The sequence below is a fragment of the Heloderma suspectum genome, chromosome 6 (genome assembly GCF_057233095.1).
Source record: "Heloderma suspectum isolate Gila_16-S chromosome 6, 16-S_ref, whole genome shotgun sequence".
Classification (NCBI taxonomy): domain Eukaryota; kingdom Metazoa; phylum Chordata; class Lepidosauria; order Squamata; family Helodermatidae; genus Heloderma; species Heloderma suspectum.
Genome location: NC_139463.1, coordinates 124,526,282 through 124,545,095, shown reverse-complemented (window position 1 = coordinate 124,545,095; position 18,814 = coordinate 124,526,282). Strand labels below are relative to the sequence as shown.

At 52.6% G+C, this 18,814-nt stretch overlaps 2 protein-coding genes across 8 annotated transcripts in view; one reads left to right on the top strand and one right to left on the bottom strand.

Annotated features, from left to right (window-relative positions):
* ZFHX2 (zinc finger homeobox 2) overlaps positions 1-12,725 on the top strand; it is a 29,662-nt gene extending 16,937 nt beyond the window's left edge. Inside the window, exons 3-10 of the mRNA XM_084806492.1 lie at positions 240-709; positions 966-1,197; positions 2,710-2,775; positions 3,436-3,482; positions 4,691-4,891; positions 5,646-5,778; positions 6,686-10,099; positions 10,822-12,725. Coding sequence (XP_084662618.1) covers positions 240-709; positions 966-1,197; positions 2,710-2,775; positions 3,436-3,482; positions 4,691-4,891; positions 5,646-5,778; positions 6,686-10,099; positions 10,822-11,663 — 5,405 coding nt within the window. The 3' untranslated portion in view covers positions 11,664-12,725. The remainder of the gene's footprint in view (positions 1-239; positions 710-965; positions 1,198-2,709; positions 2,776-3,435; positions 3,483-4,690; positions 4,892-5,645; positions 5,779-6,685; positions 10,100-10,821) is intronic.
* NGDN (neuroguidin) overlaps positions 2,382-18,814 on the bottom strand; it is a 45,565-nt gene continuing 29,132 nt past the window's right edge. The window contains exons 12-16 of one of the 7 annotated variants that reach the window (XR_014783970.1): positions 13,320-13,425; positions 13,151-13,179; positions 12,953-12,978; positions 12,402-12,470; positions 2,383-2,565 (exon numbers count right to left, since the gene is read on the bottom strand). The gene's annotated coding sequence lies outside the window, so the exon portion shown is untranslated. The other 6 variants (XR_014783972.1, XR_014783969.1, XR_014783966.1 and 3 more) reach the window with 6 other exon arrangements.

Genomic DNA, 18,814 nt, shown 5'->3' with positions numbered 1-18,814 from the left:
GTTTGCTTATTTTTTTTCTTAAAAAATAGCTCTTATTCAGCCTTCCCAGCGTTGTGCCCTCCAGATGTGTTGAGCTACAACTCCCAGCATGCCCTGGCCAGCCATGGCTGGCTGGGGCACGCTGGGAGTTGTAGACCCACACATCTGGAGGGCACAACATTGGGAAGGCTGCAGTCACGTATGCGTAGTCATTCTGTATTGTCCCCACTCGTTTTCTCCTCCCACCCTTCTTCCTGCAGCCCCGACGTCGCTCTCCCCAGAGCCCGCCCCACCTTCGCCATTGCCGCCCCATTCCGGATCCGACCCGGCAGCTCCCCAGAGGCTGTTTGGCTGCCTGGTGTGCCAGGCATTCAGCACAGACAGCCTGGAGGCGCTCCTGAGGCACGCCTCGGCGCCCCGCTCTCTGCCCGAAGCGGAGTGGAAGGAGGTGTCGGGCGACTTGCACCGGTGCCGGCTCTGCGCTTATGGCACCCAGCTGAAGGCCAACTTCCAGCTGCACCTCAAGACCGACAAGCACGCCTTGAAGTACCAGCTGGCGGCCCACCTGCGTGAAGGGGGCAGCCTGGGAGCCCACGTGGGGGCAGAGCTTCCCCTCGGCCCGCCCCTTCACCTGCACTGCAACCTCTGCGAATACGAGACCAACAGCAAGGAGAAGCTGCGGCTGCATGTGGCAGGGGCTGGTCACCAGGAGGCCCTGCAAGGGTACAAGGTACCTAGCTGGGGGGGTGGGGGGGTCAAGGGAAGTGGGCAGGGCCCAAGGATGATGGAAAGGGCCAACATCAAAGGGGAAGCCAAATGCAAATGGACCTGAACAGCCTGTGAACAGGGGGGACTTTAGAGATATGCAAGCAGGTATTAAAATGGGGGGGCCAGGTGGGCCCCAATTCAGAGAGGACCACCTGGAAGGTTGGGTGGCAGTGGAGAAGACCCCACGCTCTTCTGCCATTCTCTGTCTCTTCCGCCAGTTCCTCCTGGAAATGGAGGCCTCATCGGCACCGCCCGCAGGCCCCGAACCCGCCCAGTTCCGCTGCCTCCTGTGCAGCGTGGACACTCCGAACCGCCTGGTGATGATCCAGCACCTCCGGTCCCCCCAGCACCGTGACACCCACGGCCAGTGGCGCCTCCAGCTCCTCCAGAATGGGGAGGGCACTCCGGGTCTCGAGAGATACATCTGCTTTGCTCCTGCAAACCCCGCCGGTAAAAGGCCTGCAGGTGGATGGGTGGTGGCTGTGGCGGTGACTTCAGGGTTACAGAAAGACAGAAGGCTGCAGGTTGTAGATTTGCACCAAAGGGTTATATTTATGACATATGGAGGCAGGAGGGGCAGCATTTGGGGGATTGATGGGTGGGGGCAGGGGGAAAAAATACAGCCAATATCCAGGGTGGCTGCAATAAGGCCGTTTTGCTGGATATCGGGAGCCCGGGGGGCTGGGGGTATCAAAGGGGAGGTATCACACACCCTGCCATTCCTCTGTTGTCGTCCCCTCAACAACCCCCCCCCCCCCAGCCTGGCTTCCCCTTGGCTCTGTGTTTAATGCATGCCTGTGTCCGTGGATACTGAAGCGCGAAGTGGCTGAACGTTTCATCCTCCGCCTCCTTCCTCTTCCACAGCCGCCACCAACCTCACTCCCTCCTGCCCTCCCTCCCACCCCCCCTTCATAATGGATTATGACAGATACTGGGGTGGTTGCCTAGCAACCTGCAGGAAGAATGAAGGAGAAGAGAAATGAGAAAGAGAGATGTAGGGACCACAGCCAGGCCGGGGGGGGGGGAGCGAGCGGGGAGGAGGGCGAGAAGTAGGGAGGAAAGAGATTTCTCTCTCTTGCTCCCCCCTACCTCCCCTCCCCTCTGCCCGGGGGACCCTGTCCAAGCGATGCCAGTTGGCTCCGTTCCCAGCTACAATTTATCTTTCAAAACACCAGTGACCCAGCAGCCTTACCTGTGTGCAGATGTCAACATGGATCAGCTTTATATGATAAAAATGGGGAGGCGGGGAGAAGTCTGTGTGCGTTGCTTTTGAAGGCTGTGGGTCAAGACTGAGGGCGGTTGAGATGTGGGGGTGGAGTACTTTGGCTATAGACGGGGTGGCATGGCTACAGCTAAGCAGAGGCCAGGCCAGGCCAGGCCAGAATTTGGGTGGGCCACGGCCAGATAACAAGGATAAAATGGGATGGGAGAGTTCCTGAGGGAATGAATTGGGTGGGGACATGGAGGGAGTTTTGAGGTGGCTAGAAGCACAGTTGCAAAAGGTGTGCATGTGGGGGACACCCTATGTAGTGAGAAATGGAGGTCTTCGCATCTTGGCGGGTGTATTGAATAGTGTTAATTGAGTTGCCAATGGCAGTGAGGTTGCTACTACCAGGCGGGGAGGCGAGCCCGTTCGATATTAACGATCCCACTTGGGTTGAGAGTTTAATTAGTCTCTGACGAGGATAAAGTCCTGGATTGTGCGTCATTCTGACTCTTGCAACGTCGATGGTGGGATTCCCTTCCTTCCCCACCCCTCCCCTGTTCGATCTTGCTCTCTTTCTGTGTGCATTTCTTGGTTTCCGGCCTTCCAAATGCCTAAATGAAAGAGAGGAGGAATATGAGCTCATCTGAGAGGGAAAAATGAGAAAGTCGTCGTGTCTAGAAGGCCGGGGCGAACAAGTGCGAGCAACCAGCTCCCCCATTTCACTTTTTCCCTTTTGGTCCCCTCCCCATCTCCAGGGAAGGAATCTGTGCAGGAGACCTCATCCCCCGAAAAAGAAACGCTGAATAAAGCCCGGACCCCTGGTGAGTAACTCCTCCCCTCTTGAACAAGCCACACCCCCTTATAAAGTTCCCTTGTTAGCCACACCTTTGACTCCTCCCCTCGTGCGTCCACCACAGCCAGACTCCTCCCCTTCACAGCCCTCCTCCCCCGAATATTTTTATCCTTCTCACCCCTCCGCCCGCAACTCCATTCACCATTTAAAAACACATTCTGTTCAAAGACTTGACCCCTGGCAAATATCCCATGCCCAGGTGAGGGGGCCAAACACTATTCCAGGCCAGTGGCGGGGGCCTTCTCAGAGGTTAGACAGGTCCTGAAACAGGTGGGGATCGCCCCCCCCCCCAATTTCGGAACTGGTCAGCATTGTCACGACGCAGCACTTCACAAGAACGTGCGAGAGAAATTCCAAGCCCCCATGACTGAAGCTGCTTGCACTGGATAGTGGCTCCCCAGCTCCTTTCAGGGGCGTGTTGTTGTGAACTTGGGGTCCCATTAAATGCTTCCCTTGCCCAGCCATCCCCATCAGGCTCCTTGTCATGGCGCACCCGCTCTGGCATCCTCGCTCATCACATCTGGAGGCCTCTGACCCACTGGTATTGTTAAACCTCCAGTCACATTTCCAAAACCTGTGTAGGAAATGCAGTGAATCTTTCCTTTCTCCCCCTTGCCACCTTTTACAGGTTCTGATGAGACTGAAACGAAAGCTGGAGGTGTGGGCGACACTACAGTGAGTGGGGTTTGTGGTGGGGGTGGGAGTGGGAGTTGGGGTGTGTGTGGATGAATCACATAGAAGTAAAAGGGCACTCCCATTACGGCTGACTTTATAAATCTGGAGCATCCCTTTCCTCTATTTTATTCACCATCATAGGCGAAATGCACCCCATCCACTCTCTCCACACATTTCAAGTGGGGTTGCCATAAAAATCCCAATAAAACTTTATTTGCTGGGTGCAATTTTTGCCCCTGGTTGGGCTCTGAACGTGGGTGAGTTAAAACAGGAATTAAGTATCTTTGTTGGAAAGGGGGAGGGGGTGAGGACAAGATCCACCCATATGACACAAATGTAGGAGATTAACAACTGAGTGTTTTGAGTATGCATAGTACGTTACTTACATCGGATTGCCCATCTGCTAGTATTTAAAACTATTCTGTCCTATAACCTGTTACAGGGGTTTCAAAAGCCACTTTAAGCCCTCAGATTTTCTGTCTCGGCATGTTCTGACTCCACCCTGGCCTCGCTCAGACAGTAATTTTAAAAATTAAAAAATTGGCAATGCTACAGATACATTATCAGAATTACCCTAAACAGCCCTGTAAGGTAGGCTAGTACTCTTGTTACACTCATACTGCAGCTGCTTCCAGTGAGTGCACAGGTTCGAGGCTCGCTCAGTGCTGGCGGTCTAGGAAAAACCCTTCCCATGACCCTCTCTACATTTTGGCTGACGATGGGCAGGAAACTGAGTCATGCAAACAAATCCATCCCAAGATGAAACTTCCGACCCCGAGCAGCGAGGCCTTTTAAGCTGCGGATGTTCTTCTCTTGGCCACTTGGGGCACCAGTTTGTTTGTTTATATATAAGGAAGAGGAAAGAAGGGAGAGAAAAAGCAGTTGTGTGGGAAGGAAGGCGGTGGCAGGGCGTGGAACGTTTTCTGCAGAATATGTCCCGGAAGGAAGGCAAGCGGGTAGGAGCAAGGAGCCGGTACATGTTAGCTCTGCTTTATTTTGCTTTTGCAGTTTGCCTGTTAAAACTCTTTTGTTCTCCTCCTTACAACCCTCCCTTCCTCAAAACCCTTGCAGCTTTAATGGTCCATAAAGATATATATGCAAATTCCCCCTCCCTGGGCCCAGGAACAGGGCGTTGTGTCATCTGCGCCTCCTTCCTTGAACCCATTCTCTCTTTTCTCATGCCCTCCTCACCCTCTCCTGCACTTCAGGTGTTCTGCTGCCCATACTGCAACTATGTCGACCAATCAGCTGAAGCCGTGCGGGCTCACACTGTCTCCCAGCATGCTGTGCAGCCCAAGTTCCGTTGCCCGCTGTGCCAGGAGCAGCTGGTTGGCCGCACCAACCTCCACTTCCACCTCAGCCACATTCACAACGTGGTGCCTGAATGTGTGGAGAAGCTACTGCTGGTGGTGAGTGTCGGCTCAATGGGCGCCTTTTCGACTCTTCCCTGCCACCACCACCACCCCCACTTAATGTTGGAGCAAGGGAAGGGTGAAGGGAACAGAATATAATTGTTCCCCCCCACCACACACGCACTCTTTCTCTTCTGGCTGGGCTCCTCCTGTGCCTCTAAGTTTGCATAGCAGGCAGTCATTCAGCAGGTGAAGCTTTTCCTTCTAGTCAGCTGTAGGGATGGGGAAAAGCTTAACCGTCTGAGCCTGTGCCTGTCACGCTGCTGTTTAAAGGGACAGGGGTCCTGCCAGACAAATGAGGGCAGGGAAGACGTGAACATCCAACAGTGAAGACAACACATCACCAAGAGCCTAACAAGTTGTCATTGGTGGTGTAGTTTGGGGGAGGGGGGGACTTGTGGTTCTGCAGGCTGGTGGGCTTCTGCCTCAGTTCCACCAGCCATGAAATGGGGTGCTCTCTAAATTGGCCTTCCCCGACCTGGTGCCCTCCAGGTGTGTCGGACCGCAACTCCCACAATTGGCTGTGCTGGCTGGGAATGATGGGAGTTGCAGTCTGACACATCTGGAGGGCGCCAGGTCGGGGAAGGCTGCCCCTTATGTATGGCTGCATTTCTTTATTTGTGACACTTATATACAGATGAATATGATAAAATCCCTCAGCAGTTGACAGTAAATATATGACCAGTAACGGCCCATCTATTTGGTGCTCCTGTCATTCTGGCTTGTCTCTTTCCTTCTTGCTCTTCCCCAGGCCACCACTGTGGAAATGGCCTTTGCCACCAAAGTTGTTCCTGGCCTCAGCCCCCCTCCTGACCCACCCAAGCCAAGCAGGATGCCCAGTTCAGAGCAAGGGGCTGGAAATGAACCTAAAAGCCCCCTCACCGGTAAGCAGTGTTCTGTACTTCTATTAAGGATCATATGGAGATGCCAGGAATCAGCGCTTTGCCTTGCCCGCCAGCTGCCAGTGAAGCTCCTGACAGCGGTTTTGGTTGCTTGGTCCCAGCTTCCCCTCTCAGCACCCTTGCAAAAGCAAACGGGAAGCACCGGCTGCTGGCAGGCTGAGCAATAGCTCCTGCGCTTCCTCGTGGCGCTTATTCTGAGGCTTTCCTTTCCGGAGCCATGAGGGCTAGAAATATACTCACTACTATTTTTAAAAAACCAAAGCTCGAAAGATGCCTAGGATGCTTTAAATCACCAGTAGGACTGAGATACAAGGCAGTGGTAGAAGTTACAGCTAAAGCATAACAGCAGAAGTTGCTGTTGCACACCTCCCCATCAGGGCAAGGGCACAAACTTCCCTACGTCCTAAACGATGACTGGGGTTAAGGCTGAGGCCGTGCTCACCTTACAGCCCCCCCACACTGTGCGGCCAACTGAATCATACAAATCTACAGATATGCAGGGGTGTGGGAGGTTTAAGTATTTTAAATTCTTATCTGGTCTTTCATGTAACTGGGAATTGAATTCTCTCCCAGACAGCAAATGCTACATTTTATCAGGAAAGGTGTCCACCCTCAGGGTGACCCCAGATGCCTCTGGGGATTCCCAGCCATCTTTGGACAAGCCCCTTTCAAATCTACCACCTCCAGGTTCTTGTACAACTGGAGCTCCATTGCAGAGATCCACATGGCCCATGGCCACACTTGCGCACCCAGAATCTGCATGCATGCACATTTACACCAACGTAGAGCACAACCCGGTTAAGGAAAGACAAATTGAGTCTCAGGCTGTGGGGGAAGTCACTGAATGTATGTAATCATCATCTCTGTCTTTGACCTCTCCCTTCGCCAGCACCAACCACGGGGGAGAAAAGCCCCCCGGCCCCTGTGCTTTGCCCTGGAAGTCCTCCTCCTGCTGCCGTCTCCCCAGCTCCACCTGCTGAGCCTCCAGAAAAGCCACCTCCCGCATCTTTGACTCCTCCTCCTCCTCCTCCTCCTCTTGCCCCTCCAGAGTCCGAAGAGGAAGACCCTCCTCGTCCAAACGCCCCAGCTGAGGAGCAGCTGCTGCCGTTGCATCTCCCAACTGAGACCCCAGAGGCCTCACCAGTTGCCCTTCCCAGCCAAGATCCCCGGCACCCCCTGTCCTACCGCAAGGCAACCAATTTTGCCTTAGATAAGTTCTTGGACCCAGCCCGGCCATACAAATGCACTGTATGCAAGGAATCCTTCACCCAGAAAAACATCCTCCTGGTGCACTACAACTCCGTCTCCCACCTACACAAGATGAAGAAGGCCTCGGCTGACCCTTTGGCACCGTCCCGGGGTGAACCAGGTGCCCCGGGGGCTCTCCAGCCATCCTCGGACAAGCCGTACAAGTGTACCACTTGCCGGGTCTCGTACAACCAGAGCTCCACCTTGGAGATCCACATGCGCTCAGTACTGCACCAAACCCGCTCCCGGGTAGCCAAGATGGAAGCTGCCGGGAAGGCGGAGCTGCCGCCTGCCGAATCGGAGCACCCGGGCGAGGCGTCGTTGGAAACGGAGGCCCCCGGCTGTGTGCAGGTGCCCACACTCCCATTTCTGGCACCGTCTGCAGCAGAGCTCCAGCGCTTCCCCACGCCCTTATTTACGCCGCCACTGCTGCCACCCTTCCCGCTGGTGCCGGAGTCCCTCCTGAAACTGCAGCAGCAGCAGCAGCAGCTCCTGCTTCCTTTTTATTTGCACGATCTCAAGGTGGCCCCCAAGCTGGCTTTGGCAGCCCCAGCCCTGACCCTCCCAACCACCCCGCCGGTGCTGCTGCCGCCCCTGCCAGCCAAGGAGGAGCACGCGGCGGCAGCGGTGGCCAACGGCTCCAACAAGCCGGAGCCCGTGGAAGAGGCCGAAGCAGAAGAAGCCGAGGGGAGCCAGCTGGGGAACGAGGCGTCCCGCACAGCAGCCAAGGCCCTTCTCGAGAACTTCGGCTTTGAGCTGGTGATTCAGTACAACGAGGGGAAGCAGCCTGCTGTGGCAGCCCCAGCCATGCCCCCCCGCCCCCCCGCGGGCAAGCTGCAGTGCGGCACGTGCGGGAAGCAGTTCTCCAACATGCTTATCCTGAAGACGCATGAGGAGCACGTGCACCGGCATTTCCTGCCTTTTGAGGCGCTCAACCGCTACGCCGCACAGTTCCGGAAGAGCTATGACAGCATGTATCCGCCCCCACCACCAGCACTCCCCATTGAGGGTACCGCTGCCGCCACTGCCACCACCACGGTGGAGACCACCACAGTCACCGTGACACCAGCCCCTGTGCCCTTGGAGATCCCCCCCCTCTGCCCTCCATTTTTAATGCAACCCATGCCCATGGTGGTGGCGACGCCAGAAAGCGAGACTCCCCGCGTGTCTCCTGAACGCTTGAAGTCGCTGTGGTTTCGGGGGGAGGACGAGGAAGGTGGGAGCGGTGCGCCTGGGGCTCTTGACCCTCCCCGAGGGGGCTTCTCCAGCACCCGGCGCTTCTCCCGCACCAAATTCACCGAGTTCCAATCCCAAGCGCTGCAGTCCTTCTTTGAGTCCAGTGCTTACCCCAAAGACGGCGAGGTCGAGCGGCTGTCGGTGTCCCTGGGCTTGCCAAACAGAGTCATTGTGGTTTGGTTCCAAAACGCCCGCCAGAAGGCTCGAAAGTGTGGGGGGAGCGAGGCCGGCATGGGCAGCGGAAGCCCCGCAGTGCAGCCCGCCTGCAAGAAATGCCGGACGTCCTTCCGCTGCATCTTTGAGCTTGTGCGCCACCTCAAAAAGTGTTACAATGACCAGCCGGAGGAGGGGGACGTAGATGGCGCCGAGGAAGAGAACGAAGGCGCCGAGGAGGAGGACCAGGAGGAGGAAGAGGAAGAAGAGCGGCAGGAGCCTTCAGGGACTGATGGAGAAGGTAAGACGGAGAGTGCTGGAGAGAAGCCCCTGGAGGAGGAGCAACCAGCCCCTGCGGCCCCAGCGGACAGCTCCGGCAGCCATCCCTGCGACCAATGCTCAGCCGAGTTCTCAAGTGCCGACCTCCTCAGTATCCACCGCGTCGGTCACATGCCAGCAGCTGGCCCTTCACTGGCCCCCACTGGTCCCCCACCCTCCCTGGAGTTGGCCCCCGTGGGGTTTGGCGAGCGTGTTGCCCATCTGGATTCCTCTCGGGCACAGAAGCGGAAACACGAAGACGGGAGCTTGTCGCCCACCGAGAGCGAGTGTGCCAGCGTGGCTGGCGGGGATAGTGAGCCCCCGCGGGACAAGCGCCTGCGCACCACGATTTTGCCGGAGCAGCTGGAGATTCTGTACCGCTGGTACATGCAGGATTCCAACCCCACCCGGAAGATGCTCGACTGCATCTCTGAAGAAGTCGGGCTCAAGAAGAGGGTTGTCCAGGTGTGGTTCCAGAACACAAGGGCCCGTGAGAGGAAGGGCCAGTTTCGGTGCAACTCCGGCACTGCCAACTCAAGCAGCAAGCTCTCGCCAGCGATCCCCACTGCCTTTCCAAAATTCAACCCCCCACCACGAGACCCACCTGTCCATTACGGAGCTCCCTTTCCCCCCAGCCTGCCTGCGGTGAACTTACAGCCACCACCGGCTAAGCCAGAAGCTCTTGCTGAGCCTCAGACGCAGGAAGAAGCAGCCGAAGAAGAGGTGCCCAAGGAGAACGAAGACCGGAGCCTGTCCGGAGGGGAGCTGAGCGACTCTTCCTCCTCGTCTTCATTGGCTGATCTGGATTTCTCCGGCAGCCGACGGAGCCGGGCGGCGGACAGCGGGCCTGGGGGCATGCATGACTCCCTGGGCCAACGGCGGTACCGCACACAGATGTCCAGCCTCCAGCTTAAGATCATGAAGGCCTGTTACGAGGCCTACCGAACTCCCACCATGCAGGAGTGTGAGGTGTTGGGTGAGGAGATAGGGCTGCCCAAGCGGGTGATTCAGGTGTGGTTTCAGAACGCCCGGGCCAAGGAGAAAAAGGCCAAGGCTGCCAGCGGCGGGACCAGTGGTGGGGACGAGGGCCCCCCTGGTGCCAAGGCGCAGACTGAGTGCCCCTACTGTGAAGTCAAGTACGATTTCTACGTGTCCTGCCGCGGACACCTCTTCTCCCGTAGCCATCTAGCCCGACTCAAGGAGGCGATCAAAGCCCAGCTCAAGAGCGAGAGCAAATGCTATGAGCTTGTGCCAGACAAAGGAACATCATCCCCGACCAGGCTGGGCACCTCTATGCCTCCCACCACCGTGCCATCTTCCCTCGGGAGTGTGGCCACCTTTGTGCCAGGTGAGTGCGTGGTGAAGAAAGGTAAGGTATGTTATGTCCAAGACGAGGAGTGAGGCCTTGTTATTTAGCCATGTTAAGGCTTCCCACTTTACTCCACCATGCCCTCTCTACAGCAGAAACATCTCAGCGACTCTACAGACGTATCACCAGTTCTCCATCTGCCATGTCAACCCTTACCCTTCAAGTCACCCTATCTGCCATTTTAAGTTGAAGCTCCCAAAATGGCTGCCCCGGCAACCTGCTTGTATAATTTTTATTTCAAGTTGTAATTCCCTTTTGGTTCTTTCCCTGTCTGTTTTCCCTCCCATCTGGTCTTTGCCCTCTCATTGGCATCTTCCCTCCTTTGCCCTTCCCATCCCTAAGATTTCTGTTGCATACATTGGGGTGAGGGAGCCTGTTTGCATGGAAAGAGCACAGGGATCTCACCCTCTGCCCCCTGTATCTGCACTGGCTTACCAAGGGCTGCAGATGGAATCCATGGGCAGAAAAAGAGGACATCAGCCTCAGCAACTGAAGAAAGCAGGTACTGGATTGGCGGTGGCGGGGGGGGGGGGGGGGCTCACCTGCATCTCATGAAGATGCTCGCCCTTGAACTTTAATGGAAAGACTGGATAGAGGTAGTGGTAGGAGGGGAAAATTGAGAGACCTGGAGAAGGATGGTGGAAACTAGTGGAAGCAGAAGGACAACCAACTCACACTTCTTTTCTGTCCCACCCCCACAGGCCCTTCCTCTTCCTCCTCCGGGGTTCTGAGCTCCCCTTTGGCCTCTACGCACCCGGGGCCCTCCTTACCTCAGCGCCTCACGCCGGAACCGGCCCAGCTTGGCCCCTCAGCAGAGCCTGCACCTGCTCCAGAGACCTCCCCGAGCGACAGCCAGGCAGACCCTGCTTCAAATTCAGCCCAGGAACCCTCCTTGTCCTCCACTGCCACGCTGAAAAACCTCAAGACGTTGAAGGCCGCAGTGCCGGCCCTTCTGGGTGGCCAGTTCCTGCCCTTCCCGTTGCCGGCAGCAACAGCGGCAGCAGCAGCAGCCCCCTCGCTATTTGGAGCCCAGCTGCCTGGGGCCTACTTCCAGCAGCTTTATGGCATGAAGAAGGGGCTATTCCCCATGAACCCCGTCATACCTCAGACACTTATGGGACTGCTGCCCACCCCCCTGCTCCCAACGCCCACGCCCGAGCCGCCCGTCGAGGTGTCTGAAGCCCCCGGCATCTCTACGGTTGACGTGACTCACCAGTACCTTTGCCGCCAGTGCAAGGCAGCCTTTGAGAGCGAGGGGGCAGCTGCCGCCCACCAGGCCGCTTTCTGCTACTTCGGGCGCCAGCCCCCAGCAGCCCCACCCCCGCTGCGTGTGCCAGTGTGCACATACCACTGCCTGGCCTGCGAGGTGCTTGTGAGCGGGCGTGAGGCGCTGGGGTCTCACCTGCGCTCCAGCGCTCACCGGCGGAAGGCCGGATCCAACGCAGCAACCGCATCGGTGTTTGCCAAAGAGGAATCCAAATTACCTCACTCGGACTCCAGCCCAAAAAGTAATGCTACCTCTACGACACTACTAGCTTTATAGAGACGGATGCTACACTGCCACCAATTGAGAGAGAATGACTAACGAACCAGCCGGCGGAGAGACCGACACCCACTTGGGGGTCCCCTCTGCCTCTATCCAACCCCCATCGCCCAACCCCAACCCGATCTTATCGCCAGCAAGGAAGAGTGATCAGTAAACGCCAGAGACAGCTGCTTGCCACCTGCCCAAGCTGAGCCCAGCCCGCCCAATATTTGTCACAGATATTGCCCGTCCTTCGCAGTCTTCCTTGAGGGAAGACCAGTTGACCTGATGTTGAATAGAAACGCAGTCCACCCGCTGAGGAGGCCCGGAGCTAACAACACTCACTTTGGAACTGCCTCGTACTCTCTCTAGGGCAGCCTTCCCCAACATGGTACTCTCCAGCAGCGTTGGACCGCAACTCCCATAATTCCCAGGCCACATGGCCTCATGCTGGCTGGGAGTTATGGGAGTGCAGTCCAACTCCTCTGGAGGGCGCCAGGTGAGGGAAGGCTGCTCTAGGGTGCCCACTTCCTTCACCAAGCCCTTCTGCTGCCCCACATTTACACCAACAAACCATGGCCAACACAACTGCTCTACAGCTCAACCCACTCACACACCACCCTGCGTATCGGCTGAGGCCGAGTCCCTACCTCGTCTCCCCACCCCGGAAAACTGGATCCTATCTGTCCAGCCACAGCTGCCCAGATTTAACACAGATGCCAACCCATTCCCCCCGACACACATACACACACTTACCACTCACGGTTCTCCCCCACCCAGCTGTGTAGTCCAGAGTCTTCCATCTCCTGTGGCATACACACGTACCTCATGTAAGAGAGACAGGAAAGGGTCTTGTTTTTCCACACGTCTACATTCAGGACTCGGTGTCCTCTTCCACCATCCAGAGATCTTTTCACATTTTCTGCTAGGAATATCTCAAGATGGTCCCAGCCATTTTCATGTCTTCAGATGTCCCTTAGCCACCGGGCTTTTCACCTCGGTGGATGAGCTCTCTCTCCCCTCAGGCTTTTTGCATGTCAAGGCTGCATGTCGAGGCTGCAAGTCTCCCCTCATGTCTATGGAAGTGTTCCAAAACTCCTTCCTCTCACATCCCAAATCTCCCTCTCATTTTGCCACACGTGGCCCAAAGCTCTCCCCCTTGCCACACGTGTGCGAACCCTCACCGGTCCTCCCCACCCCCGCCCCACTTGTGACAGATGCTGGCACACTCTTGACACCCATCGTGTATCCAAGTCTCCTCTCTCTCTTACACACACCCCTGTTCGAGCTCCCTCTCTCACACTCACCTTCCACCCTTTTACTGTGTTACCGACTGAAAAAGGCCAAAAAAAAAAAGCAAAGCAAACAAAAAGAATGGACAGAAAGAAAGAAAATTATTAACCCAAGGAGACAAAACTTAAGGGGGGAGGGGGGCAAAGATGAGGAACTGAGTCCCCCCCACCCCCCACCCCTCCCAGAGCATGCCCATTGTGTATAATAATTACCGTCAAGAATGGATGGACAGACTCCAGAACTGTTGATGGATTTGAACGACTTGAACAGCAACCAAACAGGGAAAGAGAGAGGCACCTCTCTCTTCTTTCCCATCATTTCTCTCTCTCTCTCTCTCTCTCTCCTCCTCCTCCTCCTCCTCCTCCCCTGTTGGGTCTTTACCTGCACTGGGGAACCAAATAAAACCGACAACCTCGCTGTCTTTTTCCTCCTGATAGACGTGACTTCCGTCTCTGCGCGGGAAACGACACAAAACCTATTCCGATGGCTTTAAAAAAAGAAAGAAAAAAAGAAAACCAGAAGGATCCTCCCGTCACACACACAGACACACACCATGTGCCGTGTGCCGACGTCCTTGCAAAAAAAAGAAAAAGAGAAAAAAAAGAAAAAAAGAACACAAAAACCCTCTTATGAATCCAAAGCTCTTAAAAACTTCTATACAATAACCAAAAAAAGAAAACCAACAGTGAGAGAGAGAATACCCACCAACAAAAAAGAATAATAAAAAGCAAACTGGAAATAAAAATTTAAAAAAAGACATAAGATGAAGAAAAAAGTTAACCCCTCACATTTTCTCTTCTTCTTTGTGTCAATTCTTTTGGGGTTCCTTTTCCTGTTCTTTTCATTCCCTCCTGCTAAGTGTTTTTTACACCCTCCCAACCAACAAAGATGGACGTGAATTTTAAGAAGCTGATGAAAGTGGAAACCTGTGGGGTAGAGAAGGGGATACAACCCCCCCCACACACACACACACACACAAATAACCAAACGAACTACATATGGGGTGTTAAGGAGGGATGGGTTTATACAGTGGCTTGCCCTCTGCACCACCTTGTTTTCCTCACACACCCCTTCTCCCCCTGACTCTACACCCCAGAATGGGGAAAAATGTCTTTCTGTTGTGTATTTAAATGGGGGGATGGGGAACGATAAAAAAGAAATAAAAAGAAATAAAAATTATATTAAAGAGATGATCTGAAAAAATCCAAATGTGCTTTTGGCAGGAGGTTGTTCTACAAATATTGGAGACAAGGAGGGCGGGAGGGGGAATAGAAGAACTATATTGATATTTCCCAAATTTGGCTGCTCTTGTGTAGCATACTGTGAGAATTACCTTCAAATGCACCCATTTTAACTGGCCACGCTCATTTAGCTCCACCTCCTTCGCCCAAGACATACCCCATTTTTCTTTCTTCACCCTTAATCTACTTTTCTGTGCACCTTTACACTCACATACATCGAACACAGCAATTTTTTAAAATGTGCTTTGACCTTTGATTTACACAGCATAAATGGAAAGAGTTAGCAGGGTGGAACAGAGCCCCTAAACAACAAGGGGCTATTGGTTGCCCCTGTTTCACTCATCCATATAAATGGGATAGTGTCAGGTGGAGTTCACAATTCAAAGTAAGCCAGCTCAAAGGATTTTAAGTCCCGTGGGTACAAACCCAAGACAAAATTGTGGAGTAACTAGAATCCTCCATTATCAGCTTTTTATTAAGACAAAGCCTACTCAGATCTGTGCACTCTCTCAAATCTTGAGATGCAAAGCAAAAGTTCCCTACAACACTTTTGCTTTAAATCCCCCAAACAAGTAATGTTCACAGAAAGAAAATTATTATTTTTCAACCAACATCAATTTCAAGGCAGGCAATCCAAGTATACTCAAACGATTTGGGAGAAAAACCCAACAGCAAACAAATCCAAAATAGCTACTGGCTTAAACTAGGTAAACCATTATGTTGTTAGATATTACTCTGCTTCTTTTATTTCTATGGTATCAGCTGCAGGATAGCCCTTTTAAAAATAAATTAATATGGGCTTGAGGTCTCTGTGTCAAGCTCCCTGGCCTTGCTCTTCTAGCTGATCTTTCAATCTAAATGTCAGTTCCCCAAATTCTGTCACACTATAGTGTGACCAAGGAACAGAAGTCAGGTACGGCACTCAACAATATTCCTCAAGGGGCATCCTTTGATTTTTATTTCATAGAAGTCAATGATAAGATAAGATCTGAGGATGCTATTGTGGTGAGGGCAATGCCTGTTTAACCCTCCATAAATAGGGAGGCCACCAGTAGAAACTGGTGGCTCTGATGTCAGTGGGCGTTCAATCTGCTCCAGGTTTCAGTCAGAACTCTAAAGGAGCTATCTAAGGATTTCTGCACCTTGGATAGCTCCTTTAGAGTTCTGATGGGAACCTGGAGTGGATTCAATGCCCCACTAGCATCGCAGCCACCAGCCTCCACTGGAGGCTACATGGGGTTGTGCATACATGCGCGCAATGCACTTTCCAAGGGCCTTTGCAGTTAACACGTCCCCCGGTATGGATTTTGCTTGCGCATATCAATGAGGTGCAACTATACATTCAGCAGTTAGTGGACAGAATACTGGTCATAGGCTGAGGGAGACTTGGGTTTAAATCCCCCCTCATCCACAAAGCTCACTGGGTGATTTGGCCAAGGCACACTGTCTCAGCCTAACCTACCTCACAGGGTTGTTGTGAGTTTTGGCGGCTGTGGCTCCACAGCCCCAGCCCATAAAGTGTCTTGCCTGTCTACTTCCATCCTGCCAACAGTGCCCAGATCCCACCTCTCCCTTGGCCCTGTGTGCAAATTTCTCACACATCATCAGCCCTGCTCTTCCCAACCCTTGTAACTTCTGATAGTGGGAGATGGAATAAGAAATGGCCAAATTAAGCGGCGCTCTGTCTGGTTTTTAAGATCTCTCAGCAAACTCCCTATGTCAGCATACCCTCACAAAATGCCTCCCTTCCCCACACACAATCTTTTTTTAAATGTCGAACAGAGATGAATACAAATATGCACATAGCAAAGGAAATATGGACACATAAATACAATTTTGGAGGATGGCCAGCTAGGACGTTTACGGTGAAGATCACTCTCTATCACACGGTTTGGGTTTCTGAGAATCTCAACATTCTATTTTATAAAGTTGTTTCTAGTCCTCATGGAATGGTGTGTCTGGTAGAAGCACAATGTTCAAAAAATTAAAAAAGAAATTTTGCAACCATGTGTGGGCAGGGCTTAAAGAAAGACAGGGAGTGAGCACCGAAGCTCTGGATACCATCTAGGATGGTTGCATCAGCAGGCCTGCCTCAACATCTTCCAAATGAAGTGGAGGTGGGAGGGGAGAAGGGCTTATGCTCTGATCCTGATGGGGCCCCCTGGCAGAATGGGGCTTTCCCCCTTGTCCACATGTGACTTCTTTTCAAGGGAAACAAGACCCCAAGTTTATTTTAAAATATTCAGAAATAACACATGGTACAGTCCTTCCTAGACTGTTAACATTTCAGACATGTTTGGAATGTTCCAACCCACCCACCCCCCATAACATGCCTCCCTGTGCATAGAAAACTAGTATGTCAGGGGGAAGGTTTCTGACCTAACCCTCTTCTTGACTTACTGGATTCCCCCACCCTACCTCCCGATGTGGAAGCATTCAAACAGGCAATCTCTTATCAGTATTCCACAGTGGTACAGTCCAGAATAGATTTTACCACATATTATTTCCACACTTTTGGCTTGGCTTGGTGTAAAGCGTAAAATTTTACAAAGAGTGTAAAATGCTCTGTGTTTCAGCATGCTCCCAGGGCTGAACCTCAGCCATGGAAAATAGGTTCTGGAGATAAACAGTGGCACACTCTGGCTCAAATCAAGCCCCACCTCTTTGCAATGGCATATTTATCATTTGCTCCTCCAAAGCCATCCTAAGGCGGGCGGGGAAGATATACCTTCTCTCTACTGACAAATCCTAGACCCTTCACCCACATCAGTGCCAAGAAAAGAAGACTAATTTCTCTCCGGTTCCTGTACAAAGCCTCCTCTCTTGCACATTTCACATTACAAGGATATTGAAAATCATTACCAGCACTGATTAGCAAAAATATTTTGCCACTTACTGTGGACTAATTAAAATAAAACCTCCCGAATTCAGCATAGGCAAATTAACAGGATCATCAATGCTCTTTAGCTATTCTATTAAACAAGTGAGCGGACCTGGCTTTGCACGGGTTGGAATAGGCCTCTTTTGGCACAGAAAAGCCTTCAACGCAGCTGTCAGAGCTGGACACATGGTGCACGCCCCAACTGAGTGAAGCCACCCCCCTTAGCGTTCCTAGGCACAACCCTTGCCATGGGGCATCCTTATAGCTCCCTGAGGGAGGGGTCTGTTTACTTCATTCCCCTAAGGGGGGCTGCCCCATAGCAGTGGGGACTCTGTCCCTAGGCCTACTATTCTCCCCTGGCTTCAAACTGTACGGATTGCAAAGTTATGAGCTGGTTAGGAATGTCTGCCCCAGTGGCTGATGATGTTACTGCAGGCTTCAACCACATGAACACACTTAACTTAATTAAAATTAATTAATGCATTTTTTAAAAAATCAAAATAACTCAGGGGCGCAAACCCCTAGGATCACTTTAGTAAGCATGCTAAGTTTCAGGTGTCTAGGTTTCAGGGCTATGGTGCTATGGACTGACAGACAGACATTAACACATGCTCTCTGTCTCTCACACACACAGTATATATTTACATACATACAGAACACACACACACAGAGCACAGGTAATCTAAAAAGTACATCTGCACTAGAGATCTCAGCCACTTCAAAACTTACGCAACTGTCAGTGTTTCTTGCAAAGAATCCTGGGGAATGTGGTCTTGTGAAGATTACCATTAAATAGATTTGAAATGCCCAGGAGTCGTTGTTTAGTTATAACATCCTACAGACTTAGCACCTGGCATGCCATTTCTTCACCAGTAATTAAATGTTAAAATGTTGATTTCTTTCTACCAGTGGACCCCTGCCCCACTATTATGTTCTAGGCCAGCCTTTCCCAACCTGGTGCCCTCCAGATATTTTGGACTACAACTCCCAGCATGCATGACCATTGGCCATGCTGGCTGGGGCTGATGGCAGCGGAAGTCCAAAACATCTGGAGGTCACCAGGTTGGGGAAAGCTGTTCTAGGGGGAGCAAACAATGCACCATAACCAGGTCTGTGCCTCCCCTAACTCCTCGAAGCAGCCCCCCAACACGAAATTTGCTTTAAGCATTAAGCACCGTCTATTGCTATGATGTGCAAATAATGTACTTTTGCTGCTAAAAACCTGCTACAGTGTGTGTGTGTGTGTGTGTGTGTGTTTGGAGTAAAGGTAGTGCCAGTGGGCAACAAAATGCCACCAGACACCTTTCTTGGTGCCTGCTGAAATGTTCTACATCTCCCGCTTAAAAAAATACAAATTAACACATTTTCTTACTGGCAGCTTGGATCGCTGTGAAATAGGTTTTTCTTGGGTGTTAAAAACTATGGATTCAAATGAGTTAATGTGTTGGATCTCAGACCCCACCTCTGTCTTGTATTCAGTCTTTTGGCCAGGCTACTTGTCCTTTTCCACACCTCTCGTGGCAGCCATTTTGAGGTGTTGCCCAAGAGAGTTTCTCAAATTGCCAAATATCCCACGGCTCATAAAGGTTACCTACCTCTATACTATAGTATAGATTTTCAGGAAAGAAAGAAATAGGTAGAGGCAAGAAGTGATGTAGAACTATAGGCCATATTAAGAGGATGAGCATCAGTTACGGATGTTCAGGTTCACAGCATGAGATTTATTTGTATATTGTGTCTGGCTGTAGCTCTCA